The sequence below is a fragment of the Gymnoscopelus microlampas genome (assembly GCF_963454915.1).
Source record: "Gymnoscopelus microlampas genome assembly, chromosome: 24".
NCBI lineage: Eukaryota > Metazoa > Chordata > Actinopteri > Myctophiformes > Myctophidae > Gymnoscopelus > Gymnoscopelus microlampas.
The window spans coordinates 14,643,407-14,670,287 of NC_139961.1; the positions used below are offsets into that span (position 1 = coordinate 14,643,407).

General features: G+C 42.3%; 2 protein-coding genes across 2 annotated transcripts in view; one reads left to right on the plus strand and one right to left on the minus strand.

The window, feature by feature from the left end:
* The window catches only part of als2b (alsin Rho guanine nucleotide exchange factor ALS2 b), a 76,334-nt gene that overhangs the window by 41,423 nt on the left and 8,030 nt on the right, over positions 1-26,881 (minus strand). Inside the window, exons 6-14 of the mRNA XM_084050683.1 lie at positions 25,451-25,728; positions 23,857-24,029; positions 22,025-22,182; positions 13,463-13,688; positions 8,997-9,093; positions 8,686-8,763; positions 5,421-5,666; positions 4,171-4,342; positions 324-513 (exon numbers count right to left, since the gene is read on the minus strand). Of these exons, the coding sequence (XP_083906809.1) occupies positions 324-513; positions 4,171-4,342; positions 5,421-5,666; positions 8,686-8,763; positions 8,997-9,093; positions 13,463-13,688; positions 22,025-22,182; positions 23,857-24,029; positions 25,451-25,728 (1,618 nt within the window). The remainder of the gene's footprint in view (positions 1-323; positions 514-4,170; positions 4,343-5,420; positions 5,667-8,685; positions 8,764-8,996; positions 9,094-13,462; positions 13,689-22,024; positions 22,183-23,856; positions 24,030-25,450; positions 25,729-26,881) is intronic.
* LOC311040991 (lactosylceramide 1,3-N-acetyl-beta-D-glucosaminyltransferase A-like) lies at positions 16,108-17,175 on the plus strand (the record flags this gene model as incomplete). Its single annotated transcript, XM_084051429.1, has 1 exon — positions 16,108-17,175. One exon carries the CDS (start codon positions 16,108-16,110, stop codon positions 17,173-17,175), a length of 1,068 nt encoding a protein of 355 aa, XP_083907555.1.

Sequence of the window (26,881 nt, forward strand, 5' to 3'; positions counted from 1 at the left end):
ACAGTTATTTGAGATAATCCCATTTGTTTTTTATGTTCCTCATAATTGTCGTAATCATTTCCACGTTGAAAATGTTTGAAATATTTGCAAACATTTAAAAAAGAAAAAAGGAAATAGCCGATTTACAAGCTCAAAACGCGTCTCATTTTGAGCTTGAAGACCGGCTATTTCCACTATTAATGTTTAAATGTGTTCAAGCGACAGACAATTAACACAATTAAAATCGTTAATTGCAATCATTTTTTGTGACAATTAATCGTCAGGCAAAGTTTCATGATCTTGACAGCCCTGATATCTCTGGCATGACATTATGAACACCTTACTCGTGGTAAGACTCCATGAAGATGGCGGCGTGGTCCAGCATGAGCAGGCCCTTGACGTCGCGCCCGCGCCGGAGGTTGGCGGTGAGGCTCGCCGAGTGCTGCCCCGTCAGGTGGCACAGGAGGCCGAACCGGGACGCCAGGGTCTGGAGCAGACCCAGCAGAGTGGGCCCCAGGGCCGAGCTCAGGTTCTCTGCAGAGAAAAGACCTAAGGACACTCAAACATCCATAATATCGGGGACTGCAGTGGTGGAAAGTAACTATGTACATTTACTTAACCACTTTAGCCCTATTTTATACCTAGGCTATTTGAAAACAGACGATCTACAAGCTCACAACGTGTCGCATCGTTTAGTTTTAGTCATAATGAATTCCTCCCCACACATTTCTGTGTTCCCACTGCTGTTGCACCCTACTGGCTCAGCTGACAGTTGCGCCCCAGCCTGTAGGATTACATGCAGCGACAAAGATGCACTCTCCCCACCCAGCTTCCCTCCCCGAACACAGACAATTGTGTTAGTATAGATCTGTGGTTTTCAACCCTTTTCATATCAAGGTCCATTATTTATTCGGCATTTGAGACACGGAACCACCATTTGATGAGATTTAGCCTCTCAGACCCAAAACTTAGTATATTTTGTTGTTGTTGTTGGATAATATTTTGTCCACTATTCCATGCTGTATTGATGTGGTGGTAATATGAGAGATAACAGTTGATCAAAATAACAATTCTTTAACTAAGTAATGCAGATGTTTAACAATAATTTAACTCTTGAGAGCGTAAAATGAAACCAAATGGACCCGTAAGGGTCCATTTGGTTTCATTTTACGCTCTCAAGAGTTAAAGATCTATAAGGGTCCATTTGGTTACCAACTCTCCTTCATTTAGCTGGGGACCACCTGGAACCCCCTCAAGGACCACTGGTGGTCCCCGGACCACTGGTTGAGAACCTCTGGTATAGAGCATCGCAGTTGCGCAGAATCCGGGTGCCGGAAGTAAATACTCAATGCATTTTTCCCATTGACTTTTCCAAAAATATTTATATCAATGAATTTAAGCCTAGAATCAAGCCATCCAGGATCCTGGTGAATCATGACCATAAAACCTTTTTTTCTGTGATTTTTTAAATTTTATATTTAATGATATGATATACTATGAATCAAACGTTTTATGGTCATGATTCACCAGGATCCTGGATAGCTTGATTCTAGGCTTAAATTCATTTATATAAATATTTTCGGAAAAGTCAATGGGAAAAATGCATTGAGTATTTACTCCCGGCAACTGGAAGTGGGCGGGAACTGCGAAGCTCTATAGATGCTTGTTCAGAGCGGATGCACCGCTGTGGATTTGAACCCTTAGAGTTAGACTCTGCAGTGGTGGGAAGGTACTTTACCCCTGCACCGCCCAAATGCCCCAATTAGATACAGTATATTGCCCAGCCCTCGAGTCAACCTGAAACTGCGGACATTAAATTACGAAATCTTGATTCCTAAGGTGTGATTTTGGCACTATGATTTTCTGGAGTTTTCTGGAGAGGGGCAGGGAAGGACACGTAATAATGAGCCATCAATTGAAACACACACACACACACGGAGATAAAAGCATATTCCCACGAGACTTCCGGTAAGATGGCGGAGAGAGGTGCAGCTTAAGTAGTTAGCTCTCTACAGTTGGACATACATAACTCGACAATAACTCGACAAAAACAGAACCAAATTGGAAAAGGAATGAAAAGTAATGTTTAGGAGACACAGATGAAGCCGTAGAAACACTCGAAGACACACAGCAGAAAAAATAAAGTAACAAAATCAACGACGACGACGGACGGAGGAGAAGACTCGAATGGGAAAATGGACGGGGGCCTGGCCGAAGTAATACGTGAGGGAATCGCCAATATAAGGAGAGAATTAACGGGTAAAGTAATGGACGAAAACCTCGCGGAAATACTGCGAAAGGGATTCGATAATATCACTAAAGAACTACAATTTGACAAGCAGGAAAGACAACAGGAGTTCTCGTCCTTTAAAGAAGAAATTAAAAGGGAAATGAAGGAGGAAATAATAAGTTTTCGCAGGGAGATAGATCAGCAGATTCAACGACACGATGAAGAGATGACATCGTTGATGGCTGGTGCACACGAGGCGCAAATGCACATATCAGAAATGGAAGAGTGGAAAACGGGGGCAGGTGACCGTGTGGAACAATTACAAGCGGAGCTACTGGACATGCGGTCGCAGGCCAAGCGGTGCAGCATGCGGGTCTTCGGTCTCGTCGAGGGGGCGGAGGGTGCTTCAGTAGTGAAATATATGGAACAATTGTTTCAAACGGAGCTTGTTCTACCTAAAGGGACCCAACTCCACATACAGAGCGGATACCGCACTCGCACTCAGAAAATCAACAACCCATCGACCAACCCACGATCCATTGTGATTAACTTTCTTCGATTTGAGACGAAAGAGATGGTGCTTAAAAAAGCCTGGGAAACAAAGATACAAGTTGGTAACAAGCAACTGGGCTTCGATCACGACTACCCACACGAAGTTGTCCGTATACGGAAAGAATATCTCCCTGCGAAAAAACTGTTAAAAGAAAAAGGAATCCGTTTCCAGACCCCCTTCACGAAGATGAGGATACATTGGCTTGACGGAATGAGGATCTACAGAAATGCGACAGAGGTCTCCCAAGCCATGAAAGAGAGAGGCTTCATGGTGGGACAACCAAGCGGGGAGGGAGACGCTGACACGCCGAGGGAGGACGGGAGCTGCATCGTGTCGACGGTGGACCCAACGGCGGAGGAGGATGGGCGCACGGGAGCGAACCATGGAGTCACGGAGCGAAGACGAACGGAGGGGGAAAGAGGAGCGATGACGAGAGCCAAAGAAAAGTTGAGAGTGTGCTTAAAAAAGGACTGAATACAATATGCTAAGAGATAAGAGGTAACATTGAGTTGGTATGAAGATGGGAGGTGGGAAGGGGAAATGACAAGGGATGGACAATTTATAGAGAAAAGGACAAGACACTGATGTCATGATAATAGACATAAAAAAAGAGAACCTTCCTACCGTTGTGATTCAACAGTCATATTTTGGGAACACCACCAACTCAATGTGGGGAATACGGAGGGATGTGTGTACAAACGAAATGTTTGAGTTGTTTTTTTTCTTTCCATTTTGGGGGGAAATGTACCAACGGAGAGTTTTTTATGTTAAGAGGTAGATGGCTAGGCGCTGGGGAAGCCCAGGGATGGGATTAGATCTAGTTGCCTAGGGTGGGGCCCCCATTTAACATGGGGTTTACCCCTTACCCTGTTAGGAGGGTTTAAGGGTCACGGCGGTCCTTACCACGTGTTTGGGAGTCACTTTTTTGTGCCGTTTCTTTTTATATGTGGAGATCCTTCAGGCAAGAACAGTACAAGATAGGTAGAAAACTTTTGAAGTCACATAATTCAGATAAAGAAGGGGTTTTGAAAGAACAAATTATTGATAAAGAGGGGATGTAGGGTATAATGAGAAGTAAGACTAGATAATGAAACAGGTGGGTTACCTAGGCTCCCCCAAAAATAAAGTAAAATAATTCAAATCCTCATGTGATATTACAGCCATGACTGGCTTTGAAATGTTGTTTCCTTGTTGTTGTTTTTTTAATTTTACTTAGGATAAGGTCAGTCTCCAGTTGCGTTTTATTTTATTTTTATATGTGGTGTATGTATGTGTGTGGAAAAAATTAATAAAAATTTAAGTGACAAAAAAAAAAAAAGCATATTCCCACAATCACAAAATATGTGTAGTGAACCGCCCCCACATTTCAGTACTCAAGTACTTTGTCCTCCATCACTGTGCCGCTCACCAAGGTCCAGCAGGGGGCGCAGTATCTGCGTCTTGATGCTGCAGAGCTTGCAGTAGAACTTCCTCTCGGCCGAGGCCAGCTCGTGGAGGCTGGCGATGAAGCCCATGACGTTGCGGTCCGACAGCGCCACGCACCGCTGCCCCCCCGCGAACACGCCACTCACATAGCCCAGCTGGAACGAACGAACAGACACACACACACACACACACGTTTGTATTACTATACTTGTGAGGACATCAACGTTTTAAGAGGCCGATTTTATGATTGATTTGTGATTTTTTTGGGGCCTTTTTAACCGCAAGTCTAAAGCCGAAAAATAGCAGATCTACAAGCTCACAACGTGTCGCAGCGCGACACGTTGTGAGCTTGTAGATCGGCTATTTTCCGGTGTTTGACATCACCGAACTAAGTAAAAATAGGGGAAAATCAAACCCCAACCCCCTAAACCTAACCTCTAAAGGTCTAAATCCTAAACCTAACCTCTAAAGGTCTAAATCCTAAACCTAACCCCAACCTGAATATTTTACTAATTGTAAACGTATCTCTAAAAATCTTTTTTCAACCATAAAATAACAATTTCTCTTGTGAGGACCAAGAAAATGGTCCTCACAACATCTATTTCTCATGTTCCACTATACTTGTGGGGACGTTTGGTCCTCATAAGTAATACAAACACACACACACACACACACACACACACACACACACACACACACACACACACACACACACACACACACACACACACACACACACACACACACACACACACACACACACACACACACACAGTGTGGGAAAAGAGTAGTCAAATGTTTTATTCGAGTAAAAGTATCAATACTGCAATGTAGAAAAGGTCAGGAATGAAACGTTTAATTGAGTAAAACTACAAGAGTATTGGTATCAAAATGTACTTAAAAGTACTAAAAAATGTTTGAAAATACCCCCGATCTACAAGCTCGCGTCGCATCGCGACGCGTTGTGGGCTGAAGTGGTTAATTTATGTTTTATAATGTAATCATTTATAGTAACTAGTAACTAAAGTTTTCAAATAATTGCAGTGGAGTAAAAGTACAATATTTGCCACGGAGTAGAAGTAAAAGTATAGGAAAAATGGAAATACTTCAGTACAGTAAAAAAAAAAAAATCTCAAAGTTGTACTTAAGTACAGCACTTGAGTAAATGTACTTAGTTACTTTCCACCACTGGTCTCCCCGTCCCCCCCCGTCCGTCCCCTCTCTTCTCCTTACATTCATACAGAAGGGCAGGAGGACAGGCTGCTGGGTGTAGCAGCCTCCGGCCTCCTCCTCCTCCTCCTCCCCTTCCTCGCTCTTCTTCTTCTCCTTCTCCTCGCCCTCGTCTCCCTCCGGAGCGCCCCCCTCCTTCACCTGCTGCCCGCTGTAGTAGAGGATGGGCTGCATGCAGTCTCCGTCGGCGAGGAGCAGGGTGTGCTTCTCGGCCGCCGCCACGTCCCACACCCTGATGCCTTCTGACAGCTGATAGGACGGATGGGAAGGAGAACCAATCAGAGAGAGTTACTGCTATTATTATCACTCTATGGCGGCAGGGGTGGCAGAGAGACGAAGCAGGGACCCCCCTCTATATTGTATAAAATGATGTTTCGGATTAGACTTTTTTTCTCCCCTCTACACCTATAGCTCTTTGCCAAAAATAGCCGATTTACAAGCCCACAACGCCTCGCGCTGCGAGGCGTTGTGGGCTTGTAGATCTGCTATTTTTTGGCTAAAGTTCTCTTCAGAAAAGGGATGCTAAGGTTCAAGTAGTTAGAGCAGGGGTAGGCAACTGAGATAAGCCTAGGGCCAATATCACTCCCAGACATTCCATCGCGGGCCGGGCCTCCCCGCGAACATGCACGCGCGCGCTGCGTGAACAACACGCGCCCGTGCGCGAAGCGCGCGGGCGCAAAATTTTTCGGGTCTAATTCGGGTCTAACTCGGTCTAATTCGGGTCTAATTTGGGTCTAATTCGGTTCTGTTTGACCAATATAAATCAACATTTTTTCCGGTTTAAATATCAGCACAGGCGATTTTTCTGGTGATTTTTTTTTTCTTCTCCATTTCCTCTAATCTAGCTATAAAATGTTATAAATCCTTTAAAATGCATCGTGTTTATGAGTGCATGATTTCAAAAGTGGGTTCAGGTTCTATGAAATAAGTATTTATAATTATTTTAACATTAATTTTTAATACTTTTTTTATAACACTTTTCAGTAAATCATTCATACTGTATCTTTACTAATATGTGACTGATGGCACCAACAATGTGAACATTAACATAAAAAAAAAGAAAAATATTTTTCTAAAAAAAAATGTTTTTATTTTTTTATTTTTTTTTAATTCTCAAAATTATCTCACGGGCCAGATATTATTTCTGGGGGGCCAATTTCGGCCCGCGGGCCGCCTGTTGCCGACCCCTGAGTTAGAGGGATATTTCACTTTCAAAAAAACTTTTGGTCATTTTATCGTCTACTCAGGCTTTTGTGAGCCCCCCCAGACAGTTTTTAACTCATTTCCTGACAGAATTATTTCAGATTTTTTGCAAGACTGCCAGAGATCTTTCAATGAAAAAACAAAAGTACTCAGGAGCCGAGATACAGAATTTTTAAGCTTTAAGTTAACAAGGAAGTGGATGGGAGTCTAAATCTTCGAAAAATCATATCTCCTTGGTCTTTGGGTCAAATTAAAAAAAAATATATATACATTTTTTTTTTCAATAAAACGCAGATCTGCGTCTTTGGCAGCCAAGTGATGGTATTCAATAGAACGCAGCTCTGCGTTTTTGGCAGCCAATGTGTTAAGTTGCTTGATTCAGTATTTAGATATTTGATATTCATTTTATCAGACACGCCCCCTTCCTATACAAACCCATTGTAACTTCAAACTCCATTTTAACCATGTTAGATTCATCGAAAACACCTGTCCTTGGTTCTGGTGACTCACCCTGCCCTCCTAATGCGTGAGGGGGCCGTGTTTTTCCGATATATTTTTTCATTTATTGTATTTAATGTTCTTTATTTTATTATTATCTTATTTTCCTAAAAAAAAATATTAAAAATAACTGAAAAGAGTAATTGAAAAAACACGGCCCCCTCGCATATTAGGGGGGCGGTATGAGTCACCAGAACCAAGGACGGGTGTTTTTGATGAATCTAACATGGTTAAAATGGAGTTTGAAGTTACAATGGATTTGTATAGGAAGGTGTCTGATAAAATGAATATCAAATATTTAAATGCGGAATCGAGCAACTTAAAAACTGTCTGAAAATTACCACCTTATATCTCATCCATGCTACGTCCGAAACCTAATCACATTCTAACTCGCTCCAGCGATTGGCTAATCCTTCTGGTTCCTTTTGCCAATTCGGAACAGGGAAAGGCTGCTTTCAGCTTTGGTGCACCTGAGTCTTGGAACCTCTTGCAACAAGAGCTTAAATTGAATACCCTAGTATCTATTGGCCATTTTAGGAATCTATATAATAACCGTGTATTACCTGTATGCAACTGTTTTAACTGATTGATGTTAACATGCAATTGTTTTAACTGTTTGTGTCAACTTTATTGATTTTTTTCTTGTTGCTGTTATGTATTTAAATGTGTGTAATCTCGTCTCCCTCAATGATCTCTCCGAGAATCTTAAATAAAGGTTGAATGAAAAGGTAAAAAAAAAGTCATATCACACAAAGATTTGGCGGCCCCGCTGTAGTGACTCTGAGGACCCCCTAGGGGTCCCGGACCCCCTGCTGAAGACCCCTGCTCCATGGGGGCCTAGTGGCGCGATCCATGACAGAGATAATTGTCATTTCTAACAGAGAACAGAGGGTTGGAATAGTACAGCGGTTGTCAAGCCTTTTTTTATTTTCTTATGTAATATCACTGAACAGTATGGGTGGGAAGGACTGAGGGTTCTCTTTTTTGTCTTGTTTTGTCCTTAGATTTTGTGATAGAAAATAATAATAAAATAATATAATAATAATAATGAAAAAATAAGAATGCACATTGTGCAACGGATACAACATGTTGTAATATTTTGTTCTCAATAAAACATACAGTCCCCCATAACTCTGAGAGTGCACACACGTCCATTTGGTTTCATTTGTTCACTCTCAGAGTGAACAAAATGATGAATATCGTTAACTGAATGACTGCCAGAATTATTTCAGATTTTTTGCTGTTGTCTGCCAGAGATTTTTCATTGAAAAAACAAAAGTACTCAGGAGCCGAGATACAGAATTTTTAAGTTTTGAGTTAACAAGGAAGTGGATGGGAGTCTAAATCTTCGAAAAATCATATCTCCTTGGTCTTTGGGTCAAATTGAAAAAAAAAAAAAAAACTTTTTTTTTCCCCCCCCAATTTTTTTTCAATTTTTTCAATTTTTCAATAGAACGCATTTATGCGATCTTGGCGGCCAAGTGCGCTATCTAATAGATCGCATTTATGCGTGATTGGCAGGAATTGAGTTAAAATGAGCAACAAACGAACATTGAGGTTTCTTTACCTTAGCGAGGCGGGGAATCGTGCTGGGAGACTCCATGTGTCCCAGCTGTCCTGAGCTGTTACTGCCCCACGAGAACACCTGCAAACGCACACACACACACACACACACACACACACACACACACACACACACACACACACACACACACACACACACACATACACACACACACACACACACACACACACACACACAGCTCAGTTAGAATCCTTGTCACTGGAGGTTGCTCCAGATGCAGCAGCGAGCAAAACATTAAAGTGTTAACAAGAGTTAACTGGAGGGGCTGTACGTTGAGTTGAGGTGGAACTAACCTGAGACTGTGCCGTCAGAGCCAGGGAGTGCAGAGCCCCCGCAGACACGCGCACCACCTCCTTGTTGCTCAGGCTCTTGATGCACAGCGGCTGGAGCCTGAACACACAGAGGACATTATTAGAGTATATATTCAAAGATGTGCACACATTTTCAAGATTTAAAACAAAAAATGCAGATCTACAAACTAACACCGCATAACACCGCACTTGGTTGCCACGCTATGAGCTTGTATATCTGCTAAAAAACGTTTTATTTCTTTTAGGGCTGGGACTCGATTAAAATAATTAATCTAATTAATTAGAGGCTTTGTAATTAATTAATCGCAATTCATCGCAATTAATCGCATTTTAATCGCATATCAATATTTGACCTGAGAACAGTGAAAAGCAATTTTTTCAAATGGATTTTGGCATACGTCTTTAAGTACATGTACTCAAGAACTGTACTTAAGTACAATTTTTAGGTATTTGCACTTGACTCTAGAGATTTCCAATTTCTAATACTTTTACTTCTACTCCAGTAATCTCTCAAGAACAGATTCCGACCTGCGGTGGAATCTGTCGGAGCGGTTCGTCCTAACCAGTGCGCATTGGCTAAAAGTGGGCGTCCCTTCAGATCAGGAAGTGGGCCGCGCTTTACCCAATCAAATGTAGTGGGCGGGATTCACGTGTCCATCCACCATGATCCACCCTCCCCCCCTCGAAACTAGCCGAAACTAATTTAACAATAGCGTCCTCGGAGCGGACAAAACCACGGAAAGATATTCACATTTTAAATTACTCTTTCATCATAGAAACAAGTGGGCTTATAACCAAAACCATCCATGTTCTCTGGGAGAAGTGGTGTTAGTGTTCCGTGTAGAAATATTGTTAGTGGGAATGAAAACATGGTCGCACCAACCGGAAGTGATGCGCTATAGGCAGACATGAAACCGGTGTTTCCCTGCGCTCTAGTCTAACATTATACTCCTGCCAGACTCCACAGAATATCAGAAAAGCAGAGGTCGCTGTTTTTCATTTTCTGTGGGGTCTGGCTACGCGAGACTACTACTCCAGTAACTCCACTATATCTCAGAGGCAAATATTGTACTTTTACTCCACTACAATTATTTGAAAACTTGAAAAACAGTTACTAGTTACTTTGTAGATTTCGATTATTATTATAAAACATTACAGCCATGTGAAAATAGCAGATCTACAAGCGCAAGGCATTGTGAGCTTGTAGATCAGCAATTTTCCACCACTGGAGGCTGGTAGAGTGTTGTTACTGTTGTTTATAGTAGATTAATTAATTATTATGAATTAAAATCGCGCGCATGTGATCCGCACCGCATCGTTTTTTTATTTTTTAATGAACCAAAATAACTTTGCGACCCCACCATCAGTGTCCCTGGGGTCGCGACCCAAACTTGGGGAACCCCTGGTTTAGACGCTCAAAGAAATGAACAGAGAAGATGCCGTGGGGCGGCAGTGGCTCAGCGGTAGAGTGGCCGGGTAGAGTGAACTGGAAAACTGCAAGGTTCCCAGTTGGATCCCGGGCTGGGGCGCTCCCGCTAGAGTTAGTGTCGAAGTGTCCTTGAGCAAGACGCTGAACCCCTAATTGCTCCCGATGAGCAGGTTGGTGCCTTGCATGGTTTCCTCCGCCATCGGTGTATGAATGTGTGTGTGAATGGGTTAATGGCAGAATCAATGTAAATCGCTTTGGATAAAAGCGCTATATAAATGCACCATTTACCATTTATGAGAAGATGAAACGACAGAGAGACACAGCGCAGCTCAGGCGGTTTAGTTTAGATCGATTTAGCCCACTTTTAGTTCAAAATTGAGTTGAGTTTAATTCAGTTTAGTTTGCTTTTAAAAAGGACCACACTTCTCGGTTACAGCCAAAAAACTGAAGCACAGAATCACAGGGCTTCCTACTACAGACTACCATGATAATTATATGACATTAAACGAAAAGAATAGTTCCAGTCAAGCAATCTTACTGGTTGGTCACGTCCATGGAATTTGTTTGTGATTATCTGCATTATACACGCACTGCTTTGAAGGAAACGTTCTACTTAGCGATAAAGCTCTAAGCATGACTTGTCATGGCTATGCGATATGATGTAAATACGCATCGCTTCTCTTTCAAAGATTCACAGCAGAATCTCAACGCAATTTCATTTTAATGCAATGTCAGCGCGCGTTCATCCCTCATTCCTCTCACTGGGTGACCTCAGAAAGGTTCACTGTTCCGTTCAGGGCGTGACAACGGAATTTCAGGGAGGCCACGAAGGCCATGGCCATGGTTGCCCCTCAGTTTGGCCTCGTGCCCCATCAAAAAAGTGGCATGCCCTGAGTAGAGGCCACAGTGGCCTTAATGCCCCAGCTGACTGTACCACTTTCTCCTCCGTTTCTTTCTCGTCAGTATGTAGACACCAGTGTTTCTTTCTTGTTAACCCATTAAGACCTGGTGCGCATCTGTGTCACTTCTTGATTTGAGCCAAAAAAAGCATTATTTTACACTTTGGCTATTCAAAAATAGCAGATATACAAGCTCATAGCGCGGCACCGAGTGCCGCGCTACGAGCTTGTACATCTGCTATTTTTGAGAAATCGTGAAAATGTGTGAAAATCTCAGAATATATATTGTTTTAAAGCGAACACTTGTAACTCAAATCTTTGCTTCTGGGGGTCACTGGAACAAAATATTTTGAGATGGGGGTCCGCGGCCAAATACATAACATTTTGGGTGTCCTTGACATGAAAAAGTTTGACCAGCGCTGATATAGAAACATACGTTTTTTCAAAAACACCAGTGTCTCTTTCTTGTCATGTAGACACCAGTGTCTTTTGTTGAGATTCTTAACTCACTGAGTGCCATTAACGTGTTTTTCACGTGTTTTTACCGCTATGGCGCTGGGTGCCATTAACGTGTTTGACGTGTGTTTTTTTTTTGTTTTCTTTAAACATGTTCAGAACCCAAGATATCATCATCTGAAGATGTGCAGCTCCATCCACTCCTTGTTTAACTTAGAACTGAAAAAGGCTGTATCTCGCTTCCTAAGCACTTTTTGTTTTCTGTGAAAAAAACTCTGGCACTTTTCAGAATCAATTGTGAAATAATTCTGGCAATCCTGGCACTCAATGAGTTAACTCCCCTGAGTCCCCATCTTTAAACCAATCCAGTGACTTTGATTGGTGCAGGGCAGAGCATGGATCAGATTGTAAATTCCATAATTTATTTATTTCACTGCAGATAGTCTACATATTACATTTTAAATCACCCTTAACCCATGAATTCAATTAATTATATCAATGGAATAAAATCTTGTTTTATTTGATGGCCTTCCTGCCCTGACATTTGGCCTTTGTGCTCTCGAAAAATTGACAACACCAAAGGCCAAGTGGCCTTGACCCGGAAATGACAAAATTCAAAGCCTGGTGACGACATCAAAAAGCAAGGTCAGAATCTTAAAGCCAATGCACAGAATAAGTGCCCAGTATTGTTTTATTTTATTCTTGCACAATGATAAATAGCAGAAAGATGGGGGAAATATGGTACGATTACAGAAGTGCGTAAAACTATCCTTTAACCCTTTAAAGGACGACTTCGCCACTTTTCAACATATCTTCATATAATAGGTCCTCACTAATGCTCATGATAAAATGGTATCATTTTTTTCTAATCAGTCTGTGTCTCAGAGGAGGGCTGTAGACAGTTCAGAAACCCGTCTACCAGTGACATCATCGATGGGGAATCCAAGCTAATAGAAACTGCAGGCTTTGTATTCCTGGAAAGTTGCAATGCAACAATAGATTCCATTGTTCTCGCCTTAATAAAAATCTAAATAAAAAAATTGTAATCTTTTTGGAAAAAAGAATCCTGCCTAACGATGATGTCACTGGTAGACGGGTTTCTGGACTGTCCACAGCCCTCCTATGAGACACAGACCAAGTAGAAAAAAATGGTAACATTTTATCATGAGCATTAGTGAGGACCTAATATATGAAGATAGGTTGAAAAGTGGTGAAGTCGTCCTTTAACCCATAAAGACCTGGAACTGTGTCATTTTTAGATTTGAGCTAAAAAGGCATTATTTTACACTTTGGGCTATTCAAAAATAGCAGATATACAAGCTCATAGCGCGGCACCGAGTGCCGCGCTACGAGCTTGTAGATCTGCTATTTTTGAAAATTTGTGAAAATGTGTGCAAATCTTTGAATATATATATTTTTAAAGCGAACATTTTTAACTCAAATCTTTGTTTCTGGGGGTCCCTGTAACTTATATTTTGATGGGGGTCCGCGGCCAAATACATATAATTTTGGGGGTCCTTGATATGAAAAAGATTGAGCACCACTGATATAGAAACATACGTTTTTCAGAATACTGTTGAGATTTAGGAGACATGTAGAATCGGCTTCAGGTCTCAATGGGTTAAGTCCAAATCAACACTGGTGTGTAACAACACATGTCCTACCTGGGCAGGTTGTCTCCGTGGCCCAGCTGTCCCTCCTGGCCCTGGCCCCAGCTCCACACCTCGGTCTGCAGGGAGGGCAGCACCTCCTGGCCCTGGGGGGGGAGGAGGAGACCCCCCCCTCCTCCTCCTCCTGCCCCCCCCAGTGGGGTGAGGAGGGGGGTGGCCGCCGTCGGCCCACGCGCCCTGCTGCTGGGACGGATGGCCTTCCTCAGGAGACGCGGTGACACTGTGGAGGAGGAGGAGGAGGAGGAGGAGGAGGAGGGGGGAGAGCACAGAGAGAGGGGCCACGCCCGTTGAATACGGGATACATTAACCCTTTAAGACCTGGAACGCATCTGTGTCACTTTTCGATTTGAGCTAAAAAAAAAGCATTATTTTACACTTTGGCTATTCAAAACTAGCAGATATGCAAGCTCATAGCGAGTGCCACGCTACGAGCTTGTAGATCTGTTATTTTTGAGAAATCAAGAAAATTTGTGCAAGTCTTTGAATATATCTTTTTTTAAAGCGAACATTTTTAATTCAACTATTTGCTTCTGGGACCCCCTGGAACAACATATTTTGAGATGGGGGTCCGCGGCCAAATACATATCATTTTGGGGAAAAAGTTTGAGCACCAACTGATATAGAAACTTACGTTTTTTTCAGAATACTGTTGGGATTTAGAAGACATTCGTAGAATCGGCTTCAGGTCTTCAGGAAACGTATATGCAAACGTATACCTTCACCCGCACACACATAATGCCAGTGGTGTAAAGTAACTAAGTTCACAGAGAGAATTGTGTGCACATCCCAAGCCTGCATTTTAGTGTTGATTTTGACAGCACATTTTTATTTAGTTTTAGTCATAGTCTTTTGAATAAAATTCCATTTAGTTTTAGTCATATTTTAGTCATCTGAAATGTTTTAGTTTTTGTCTAGTTTCAGTCGACAAAATATCATAAGATTATTGTCGACTAAATCTACAGTTGATTTAGTCGACTAAAATGTATTGTGGCGGTGCCTTGATGGCATCGTAATGGCTGATTTTACACTCGGTTGCATGCTGAAAATAGCCGATCTACAAGCTCACAACGCGTCGCAGCGCGACACGTTGTGAGCTTGTAGATCGCCTATTTTCAGCATGCACACCCTAGCGCAACCAACCATAAAATGACGTGTCTTTTAGTTCTACTGTATCTCTTCTCCACTAGTCTCTCTCTTACATTTTAGTCAAGTTTTTATTTGTTGATGAAATATATTTAGTCATAGTTGTAGTCATCATAGCTTAGTTTTTACTTAGTTTTCGTCAGTGAAAAAAGGTAGTCGACGAACATTTTTCATCATAGTTTTAGTCGACGAAATCAACACTGCTGCATTTAGGTCAGGAGCTGGACATCACGGGAACAATCAAGGATAAGAAGAAGAAAGTCCGCACACTGTTCTCAAGCTAACACAAAAAAGGACTTTTTATTTATGCAACGTTTCGACCTTCTAGGACCTTCTAGGTCTTCATCAGGCAAATATATATATATATATATATATATATATATATATATATATATATATATATATATATATATATATATATTTATTTATTTATTTATTTATTTATTTATTTTTTTGCCTGATGAAGACCTAGAAGTACATTTACTCAAGTACTGTACTTACCGGTAAGCACAATTTTGAGGTACTTTTACTTTACAGGAGTACTTCCAATTTGCAGTACTTTTTACTACTCCACTACATCTCAGAGGCAAATGTTGTACTTTTTAGTCCACTACAATTATTTGAAAACGTTAGTTACTACAGTACTGTAGTTACTTGGGCGGCAGTGGCTCATGGGTAGAGTGGCCGGGTAGAGTGAACTGGAAACCACAAGGTTCCCAGTTGGATCCCAGCCTGGGGCGCTCCCCTAGAGTTAGTGTGGAAGTGTCCTTGAGCAAGACGCTGAACCCCTAATTGCTCCCGATGAGCAGGTTGGTGCCTTGCATGGTTTCCTCCTCCATCGGTGTATGAATGTGTGTGTGAATGGGTCAATGGCACAATCAATGTAAAGCACTTTGGATAAAAGCGCTATATAAATGCACCATTTACCATTTACTTTGTATATTTTTACTTTTACTTTTGATACTTTAAGTACATTTCGATGCCAAGGCTTTGGTACTTTTACTCAAGTACATTTTGAATTCCGGACTTTTACTTGTAACAGAGTATTTCTACATTGCAGTATTGGTACTTTTACTTAAGTAAACAAATTGAGTACTTTTTTCACCACTGCATACATAATACATGTACTCACAGACATTGACACAGAGACACAGAGAGATATGCCCATTCACAATCATACTCACACCAATAAAGACATTGACTGAGACACAGTCCATGTCACAGTTGATTCCTGAGCCTGGCGGCGGAATATTATTATTATTATGAAGCATTTTGGTCAGAATGAAAACCTGTGGCACATCGTCTAGCTGTTTTCTATGTTTGTGGGCTGCTCACACTCGCACGCAAGCACACAGCCCAAATTTGGAGTCAAATGTTGTCTACTGAGTAACATCACACGCTTGCTCTATAAAGGTGAGCGAACCACTCATTTGGCTGCTTTACGCACAGACAGTCAGACACATAGCATCTCCACTGAGAAGACCAGAGGTAAGATTATGTTCAGGCGCCGTGCAATCAGCACCTGTGTGCTGCTGATCGCCACGGCGATGCTGTTGGCTTTGGTTGGGTGGGCTGTGAATGATGATCCGGTCGACTTCTCCTTCCTCAAACAGGCCTTCACCGTCGCACCCGAAGAAGCTGCGCGGTTCACCAACTTCAAGTACCTAATGGACCACCCAGAGAAGTGTTCTGGACAAGACGTCCATCTTCTCCTCTTCATCAAAAGTGCCACGGCACACGCAGACCGGCGGGCGGCCATCAGGTCGACCTGGGGCAACGAAGGCTACATTCGGCGTTCCAAGGGACTGACGGTCAAGGTTCTGTTCGCCTTGGGAGCGCCACGCTCCCAAGGCGAACAGGACGATCTGGAGCGCGAGGACCGTCTCCACGGGGACCTCATCCAGCAGGATTTCACGGACTCGTTCCGAAACCTGACCCTAAAAGTTATCATGCAGTTCCGCTGGGCCCGCCAACGGTGCGCCCATGCGAGCTTCGTCATGACGGCTGACGACGACACTTTCGTCCACACTCCTAACCTGGTGGACCTCCTGCAGGACGCGGCCCAGAGGAACGTCACCGACCTGTGGCTTGGCCATGTAAAGCGCGGGACGGGGCCCTACCGAGACAGCAACAGTAAGTACTACTTGCCCTACGAAATGTACCCATGGTCGACCTACCCCGACTTCACGATAGGTAATGGGTACGTGGTTTCCAGGGACGTCGTGGAAAAGATCTACCAAGCCACGCTGACACTCGATGCTTCTATCCACATGGATGACGTGGTCATGGGTATCTGTGCTAACATCGTGGGCGTCACACCACAGCATCACGACTTCTTTACATGGTCGTTCAAGGCCCCCTACCACCCGTGCATTTACAGGCAGATGATGAACTCGCACGGTCATCACGGCCAGGACATGTATGACCTCTGGAAGGCGGCGACGGACCCGCAGGTCCAGCACATCGCCTCTAATACAGACTGCATGTTGGTGAAAATGGCTCTCCTGTGTAAACCCAACAGGGGTGAGCATGGCACCTACCCGTGTAGGGCAGCCTTTGTGTAGGATAGATTGTGGTTAAATGAATGAAATCAGGGGAAGTCCGGGCACTTAGGCTCTAATGTAGCCTGGATTAGCACATCGCAGGTTCGAGTCCCGTGCTGCGTGTCCCTCTCCATCTTTTTTTTTACCCATTTTTTTTTCTCCAGGAGGTTCATACCGACTTCCATCCAATGAGTTCCGGTAGGAGACACAAAGGAGACTCTTTGTGTCTCCTACCTCCATCTTACTATTTTTTATTTTTGTCCATGTGGTGAAGTGAACGGGGACTAAAGACCCATGAGGGAGGGTATGGGGAGAGTTGAGTTTTGTTCAAAGCGAACTGAACCATCCTTGTCCCTAAGTTGTGTGTTAAATGTTAGGGTGTGAATTGTTTTGTATTGTTTGTTTGTTTCTGTATGTAAGAAAAAAGAAAAAGGCATGAGTACTGTATATGTTTTTTCTATAACTGCCCAACTACTACCTACTGTATGCTGAATAAAAATCATAAATTAAAAAAAGGAGTGACAGGCTGTGACTTTGTCACTTTTGGTGTCCAGTATCCAGTAAGAAAGGGGGCTGTAAACTATGGGTCAAGGTCAAGTCTATTAACTCATTCAGTGCCACATGACGTCTAAGACGTCACATGGCCTGAGCGCCCTGAGCGCCACGTGACGTCTAAGATGTTTTTTTGTTTTTTTTTAATGTTCAGAACCCAAGATATCATGATTTGAAAATATTCTGCACCATTCACTCTTTGTTTAACTTCTTACTGGAAAAGGCTGTATCTCGTCTCCTAAGCACTTTTTATTTTTTATTTTGGCTGTGGCACTCGGAGCCAAACTGCCATAAATAAGCTGGGCACTAAATGAGTTAATATATTCCAAACTGGGAAATTTATGTTACAGCAGATTATAATACAAAACTCTAAAACACAGTAAACATACATACTGTACACAAACAAGACATGGACAGGGACAGTTTCAGCTTTTGATTAATTGCCTACAGCAGTGGTTCTCAAAGTGAGGTCCAGGGACCCCCAGAGGCCGTGAGGGGGTTCCTAGTTCCTAATGTTCATGGTCATCTTTATCTTTATGAGAGACTAGTCCATACCCAGGGACGTGTGCAGTCAAAGTATTAACAGACTTTGGGTTATGTGCTGTGCTGTACAGCCAAGGGATGCCAGATCTGATAATTATAATTTCCCCGCAAGATTTTAAGTGTGGGCGACCAAGGGGACAGGGAATGTCACATATTCTTGGGAATTAAATGCTTTAAAAAAACAACCAGTCAGTAAAGACAAACAAAAAATACATTTTAACCCATTAAGACGTGGAACGCATCTGTGTCACTTTTTGATTTGAGCTAAAAAGCATTATTTTACACTTTGGATATTCAAAAATAGCAGATATACAAGCTCATAGCGCGGCGCCGAGTGCCGCGCTATGAGCGTGTAGATCTGCTAAGAAGAGAAGAGTTTTTACGGCTCTAGCAGTGATTCTCAACCATTTAAATTTCAAGGACCCCCAGTTTGACATGCATTAAGCTATGGACCCCCAGTTAATGGCATTTCTATCTCTGGGACCCCAATTCATATTGTAAAATCAATGACGGGTCCATTTGGTTCCATTTGTACACTCTCAGAGTTACAGACCCATAAGGGTCCATTTGGTTCCTATCCATCATTTAGCTGGGGACTCCCTGGAACCCCCTCAAGTACCCCTGGGGGTCCCCGGACCCTACTTGAGAACCAATACTTTACAGGTGCGTTTTACCAATTCTAGAGGGTTTAAGACAGTGGTACCGGATAATTGCAGCTCGGCAAAGGTGAATTGATCCCAGTGTATGACGGAGGACAATTTCACGATAAATTAAAATCTCTGCGATATGATTATTGTGAGTGTTTTTTTGAGTGGTGCCAACCACTCCTATATCTGACTTTGTCCGCGTGTCCGTCCGTATGTATGCACACCAATAAACAAACATTGATGACATCATCAATACGGGGCTCATCAAAGGCACCACTCTCTTCACACAGGGTGTGATTTTTTTATAACGATAAACCATAATAACGATTATCGTCCCATCGCTGCTGGCAGTGTGCACAAGAAATGTGATGCTGCTCGGTCCAATGGTGTGCGAGTTTAGCCCTGGACAAAAAGACACACAGACTGGGGGTCTTGTGGCACAGGGTTGCCAGATCTGCTTATTACAATTTCCCCGCAAGATTTTATTTGAAAATAGCCGATCTACAAGCTCACAACGCGTCGCATCGCGACGCGTTGTGAGCTTGTAGATCTGCTATTTTCAAATAGCTGATGTGTATGTTAAAGGGACACTTCACCCAACAAAAACCTCAATGGATTAGTCACCCCATGGAGACTTGAATTCATGGATATTTTTCAGTTTTTGTCTCATTCCCAAGACAATAATTTGATGAACAGCGGACCGGTAGGCAGCGGTTCCGGTAGGAGACACAACGAGTCGTTGTGTCTCCATACCGGCAGCGGTCATCAAATTATTGTCTTAGGAATGAGACAAAAAATATCCATGAATTCAAGTCTCCATGGGGGTGACTAATCAATTGAAACAAAGTTTTTTTTTTTGGGGTGAAGTGTCCCTTTAAAGTCGCTTCTTTTGGGCTGGTTTTCCTAGACCTGGTTGCTTGTTTCTCTCACAGACTCTGGCAACACTGCTTGTGGCTTCCATGTGGCTCTCGGACGCCTAGTGGACAGTCTATGACGACATCAGTCTCATCTATGATGTCAGTTACTGTGACATTGTGGCACTTATGATGTCAAGTCATCTATTATATCGTTTAACCACTGGAACCTGAGCAACCAGTCATCTGGGGGCGCATGTTTGGCCAAACGTAGCCGACCTACAAGCTCTCAACATGTCGGTGTCCTTGAGTATTTAACTCATTCACTGCCTGAATTATTTCTGGCCGCGTTTGCCCACTGCCAAGATTTTTGATTGAAAAAAAAAAGTACTCAGGAGCCGAATTACAGAATTTTTAAGTTTTAAGTTAACACATTGGCTGCCATGGACGCAGATCTTCGTTCATTTGCGCAAAAGCCCGCACGCTGCCAAGGACGCAGATCTGCGTTCTTTCTTTTTTTTTTTTTTTTTTAAACCAAAGACCAAGGAGATATGATTTTCCGAAGATTTAGACTCCCAGACACTTCCTTGTAACTTAAAACTTAAAAATTCTGTATCTCGGCTCCTAAGTACTTTTTTTTTCTCATTGAAAAAGTCTGGCAGCCTACTGTAGGAAAAAAAAAAAAAGCTGGCAGCCAATGTGTTAACAAGGAAGTGGATGGGAATGAAAAATCCTTGGTCTTTGGGTCAAAAAAAATAAAATAATGAGCCACGTACAGTACGTACAGTACCAAAGCAAATTGTTTGAGCCACACGGTGTAGAGTTGCATTGATTCTGTGTCTATCGATCTCTCTCGGCCTCGTTCTCTCCGTCCCTCTCTCTCTCTCTCTCTCTCTCTCACGCTCATATTCTACATACTACTGTTACAAAAGCATTCTATGCACTGATCCGCCAATCAGTCAATAAGAGATACTATATTTAGAGTTTCTCTCTCTCTCTCATCATCTTGCTATCACTCTCTCTCTCTCTCTCTCTCTATCTCATGTCTCTATTCCCAACTGCAACGCAGAGAGAGGGCAGTTTAACGACGTTGCAAGGCCAAATATTGGCCTGCCTGCATTCCTCTGAGGCTCAGTACTTCTAATCAGACTCGGGACAAAGGCTGCCATTGAGTCCAGAGCTGCTGCTAGGCCCCGCGAAGCTAGCATGCAGCGGGCCCACGGAGACTTTGGAACGACAAGGCTGTGTGCATTAATTTACTGTACAATGTGGCAATGCTTGACAGGCCTTGATGTCGAGTGCTGTATTTAAGACCTAAGGCGATTCTAGAAAAATCTAGATCCTAACAGTTTTTCAAAAATAATGTACATTTTTTTTCACGATTTTTCAAAAATAGCAGATCTACAAGCTCATAGCGCGGCACTCGGTGCCGCGCTATGAGCTTGTATATCTGCTATTTTTGAATAGCCAAATAAATCTAAAGTGACACAGATGCGTTCCAGGTCTTAAAGGGTTAATTTACTGTACAATGTGGCAATGCTTGACAGGCCTTGATGTCGAGTGCTGTATATAAGCTGGAATGGCGATAAGCTGGAGGTTGATACCGGGGGCTGCACAATGATTCACAAACATATATCGATCGATATACTGTACAGGGGTATGGAGGGTCATCCTGCATATTTCAAAAGATAAGACTACGGGATGCCTTTTCCCACAAACATTATGTTAGCATCACTCACTTAGAACCTTACGATTTTGACATTATAAATCTATTAGTCTGATTATCATATGATATATTCTAATCCAGGGGTCTTCAACGTTTTCAGGCCAAGAACCCCCTTTATTTTTGTTTTTGTCACATTCCTGAGCCAATAATTTGATGCCCGGGTGTATTTCCGGTAGGAGACACAAAGAATCTACTTTGTGTCTCCTACCGGATACATTAGCCGGTAGGAGACAGGAATTAAATTATTGGCTTAGGAATGCGACAAAAAACAGAAATAAATCCATGGATTCAAGGCTTCATGGGGTGTGCAATTGATAGAAAATGAGTAATTTTTTGGGTGAACTACTCCTTTAACTGACAAAACTGCAACATCATTTTCTATGGTAATCCATACCGTGCAGCCCTTAGTGACTGTGTGCACACACACACACACACATACACACACACAGACCCATCATCCACAGACAGCCAACGTGCTGGGACAACGCGGGCGTACTTACGCAGCGCCGTATAGGACGAGGATAAACAGAGTTGAACAGCGTATCTACCCTGAGAGACGAGTCCCGGCAGTGAGAGACGGCGCCTCAGGCCCTCGGCCTCCTCCTGGCGGATGTCCCCCGTGCTGGAGCTCTTCTTCGCCTGCGCCGACTCCTCCAGGAGAACCCGCTCCTCTCCCGGGCCGGGGAGAATAGCTCCTGGGGAGAGTCTGCACACAAACACAGTGCAAAAAAGCTAGAGATATTCGTACTCCATGGAAAAATGCAGCTTCCTATAACCACTTTCACCCATTCAGACCGGGAGCGCATCTGTGTCATTTGAGATTTTTTTTTGGCTATTCAAAAAAATAGCAGATAGCAGATATACAAGCTCATAGCGCGGCACCGAGTGCCGCACTACGAGCTTGTAGATCTGCCATCTTTGAAAAATCTTGAAAATGTGTGCAAATCTTTGAATATGTATTAATAAGTGGGTTTGGGACCCATCCGTGGCGAAGGTTTTTCTAACATTTGTCTTTCGCTGTACTGTGATTGGCTAGCGAGACGCATGATGAAATTAATAACTCATAAATAGCACCGTCACTTCAAAAAAAATACTTTTTTTTTTTTTAAGTGAGCTTCCATCACTGTGATGACCACTGTTGTTTTTGATCTTGCAGCTCTACTCAATACTGAGCAAAGGGTCTGAATACTTTTGAGCTAATGAATACTTGTATTAGCTCAAAAAGGTGCTTCTACTCAATACTGAGCAAATGGTCTGAATACTAATAGCTTCGCAGGACGTACTGTGATTGGCTACCGAGACGCATGATGAAATTAATAACTCATAAATATCAAGGCCACTTCAAAAAAAATACTTTTTTTTTTTAAGTGAGCTTCCATCACTGTGATGACCACTGTTGTTTTTCACTTCACACTGGGTGTGATTTTTTAAATACAGATCTACTAGCAGATCTACAAGCAGATCTACAAGCTCCCTATGAGCTTGTAGATCTGCTATGTTTGAAGAGCCAACGCTATTAAAATCTAAAATGACACAGACGCTTTCCCGGTTTTAATGGGTTAACCCATTTAGAACGGGAGAGTATGTATCTGTGCCATAGCGCGGCACCGAGTGCCACACTACGAGCTTGTAGATCTGCTATTTTTGAAAAATCGTGAAAATGTGTTCCAGCGACCTCCAGAAGCAACGGTTTGAGTTAAAAATGTTTCAAAAATATGTATGTATTCAAAGATTTGCAGAAAATGTTCAATACTTTTCAAAAATAGCAGATCTACAAGCTTGTATGTCTGCTATTTTTGAGTAGCTCAAAGTATAAAATAATGGTTATACTGAAGCTAAAATTCTAAAATGACACAGTAGCCTATGCGTTCCCGGTCTTAACCCATTGAGACCTGAAGCCGATTCTATATGTCTCCTAAAACCCAACAGTTTTCTGAAAAACGTATGTTTCTATATCAGTGGTGCTCAATCTTTTTCATGTCAAGGACCCCCCAAATTATATGTATTTGGCCGCGGACCCCCATCAAAATATTTTGTTCCAGGGACCCCCCAGAAGCAAAGATTTGAGTTAAAAATGTTCGCTTTAAAAATATATTCAAAGACTTGCACACATTTTCACGATTCTTCAAAAATAGCAGATCTACAAGCTCGTAGCGCGGCACTCGGTGCCGCGCTACAAGCTTGTAGATCTGCTATTTTTGAATAGCCCAAAGTGTAAAATAATGCTTTTTAGCTCAAATCTAAAAATGAGACAGTTCCAGGTCTCAATGGGTTAATGGGCTAAGTGGCCAAAATGGTATTTTGTCGTTGCAATGAATCTAGGGCCTACGATTCAAGTTCTGTGTCGGCCGATAAATCTCAGTGTAGAAACATTCCTTACCCATCTGCCCATCCTGGTATCCCTAACCCTCCCCCGGGCACTGCCCCCGTAGAGGGAAGGTAGAAATTCATCATCTTTTTCAGGGACAGGGCCTCGTAGGTGGAGGCCACCCGCTCGCCCACGGCCGAGGCGCACGACGTCACCAGGCTGTTGAGGGCAGAGGTGGTGGTGGCCTGCAAAGAATCCAGTCACCAGTGTTGATTTCGTTGACTAAAAAAAACTATGACGGGAAAATGCTCGTCGACTACCTTTATTCACTGACGAAAACGAAATAAAAAGGAAATAAAAACTAAGCTACGATGACTAAAACTAAGACTAAATGTAGTGACAATTTCGTCAACAAATAAAAACTAGACTAAAAGACTTAGTGAGGGACGAGTGGAGAAGAAATCCAGCAGAACTAAAAGACAAGTCATTTTATGCTTGGTTGTTTGGTTGCGCTCGGGTGTTGCGCTCTGAAAATAGCCGATCTACAAGCTCACAACGCGTCGCAGCTTGTAGATCGGCTATTTTCAGCATGCAACCAAGTGTACAATCGGCCATCACGACGCCATCAAGGCACCGCCAAGATACATTTTAGTCGACTAAATCAACTGTAGATTTAGTCGACCTGTAATCTTATGATATTTAGTCGACTAAAACTAGACAAAAACGTAAACATTTCAGATGACTAAAATATGACTAAAACTAAATGGCATTTTATTGAAAAGACTATGACTAAAACTAAATAAAACTTGCTGTCAAAATCAACACTGGTCAAAACAAGCCAACCCGACAGATATCTCTTTAGCATTTTTCGACAATGCTGACGATATAATCATTCTTTGGCAACTCAAAGCATAGAATCCAGCTAAAAAGGTTACCAATGTGAAAGCGAGACAACACAGCGAAAAACTACATTATTCAAGAGGTCCAGGTCAACCTTCCAGTAGGCATGTCACAATTATTACATAATAATCGTCTAATTGCAATTATTTGACATAATCACAATTATTTTTGCATAATCGTTTACATGTTGAAAAATGTTGATTAATTTACAAATACTTTAAAAAAAAGCTGAAATAGCAGATCTACAAGCTTGTCGTAAGCTTGTAGATTACAAGAAGATTACGATGGGTATTTCAGTTATTTTTACATTTTTGTTTTATAAAAACAAAAATCACGAAGTAGGGGTGTGCCGATACACTAATTTCATGAAACGATACGATACGATATTGGGCTCACGACATCGATACGATACGATATATGGCACTTTTTTATTATGAAAATATATGGGGGGGAAAAATCTTATGAAAATATATGGGGTGGAAAAAAGCAAATGCAAACAAATACTTCTGTTTTAGCATTATTATTATTGCATTATTATTATTATTATACATATCGTCACAAAAACGTATCGCGGTATATCGCGGAACGATATATCGGCACACCCTTATTACGAAGCCTAAAACGCAAACAGCAATGTAATTTGTATTCATATGTTCAATGCCAAAAACACAATGAAATCGTTAATCAAAATCATTTGTGGCAACTAATGGCCAACTTAAATTCATAATCGTGACATTGGCCTAGTCAAGCTTCCAGTCTAACTAACCTGTAAAGAGTGCGACTTTGCAGTCTGCTCCATGAGAGTGTGGTCCGACAACTTCCTCAGATAGTCCTTGACGGCCTGCTCGTCTGGATAGGGCGAGTTCTTGCTCGGGGTGCCAGGAGCAGCGGCAGCGCCGCCCCCCGCCGACTGAGCGCCACCGTCTGCCTGTTCAGAGGTCGCAGCGGGCAGCTCTCCTCCTCCGTTGGCCATCGTCATCGCTGACTCCCCTTTCTCTGATGGGCCCTGGGGGCGGGAGGGGTCGCAGGCCGGAGGATCGGTACCTAGGCATGTCACAATTATTACATAACCCTCTAATCGCAATTATTTTATATAATCGCAATTATTTTTGCATAATCGTCATAATCAATTCCATGTTAAAAAACATCATATATTTTCAAAAAATATTTTCAAAAAATGATGGAAATAACAGATCTATAAGCTCCATAGATCCACTATTAATGTTTATTTCTAAGTATAAAGTAATTAAATATGTGTTATTTGTCATATCTGCCCTGTGCAACTTTTGATTACGAAAGCTAAAAGCCAAACAGAAATGTAAATTTGTATTCATAATGTTCCATTCATTTTCAACGACAGAAACACAATTAAATAGTTCATCTCAATTATCTGAGTGATAATTAATCGTCAACTTAAAGGTAGGGTAAGTGATATTTTTTGGTTAAAACAAAAAGTATTTTGTTAAAAGGTTAAAGCACTATATTCTGATAGTAATCATTGCTATAGAGTGTTTGTTCAGTAACAGGAGTCTCCCCGTCTCTCCAGCTCTTAATGAACAACAGAAAATACATTTTCCGGTAGGCGTCAAAATCTCAGCCAATCAGGAGAAAGTACCCATTTTTAAGCTTCATTTTTATAGTGTTCCAGTTCCAAGTTTGCCTGCTCATTTATTAGTGTCATCACTTCCAATTTCACTTGTTTAATCTATATCCTGATTGAGTTCTCTATCCTGATTGGATAAAATTGGAAATGAAACTGAAACGAAAATGCATTTTCTGTTTTATAAAGAGCTGGAGAGACAAGGAGACTCCTTTTACTGAACAAACACTCTATAGCATTGGTTCTCAAAGTGGGGTCCGGGGACCCCCAGGGGTACTTGAGGGGGTTCCAGGGGGTCCCCAGCTAGATGATGGACAGGAACCAAATGGACCCTTATGGGTCTGTAACTCTGAGAGTGTACAAATGGAACCAAATGGACCCTTACGGGTCCATTCGGTCCCATTTGTACACTCTCAGAGTTAAATTAACATTGATTTTACAATGTGAATTGGGGTCCCAGAGATATAAATGCCATTACATGGGGGTCCGTAGCCTAATGCATGTCAAACTGGGGGTCCTTGAAATTAAAATGGTTGAGAATCACTGCTAGAGAGCCGTAAAAACCTTCTCTTATTGGGGTCCCTGGCGTATCTTTTC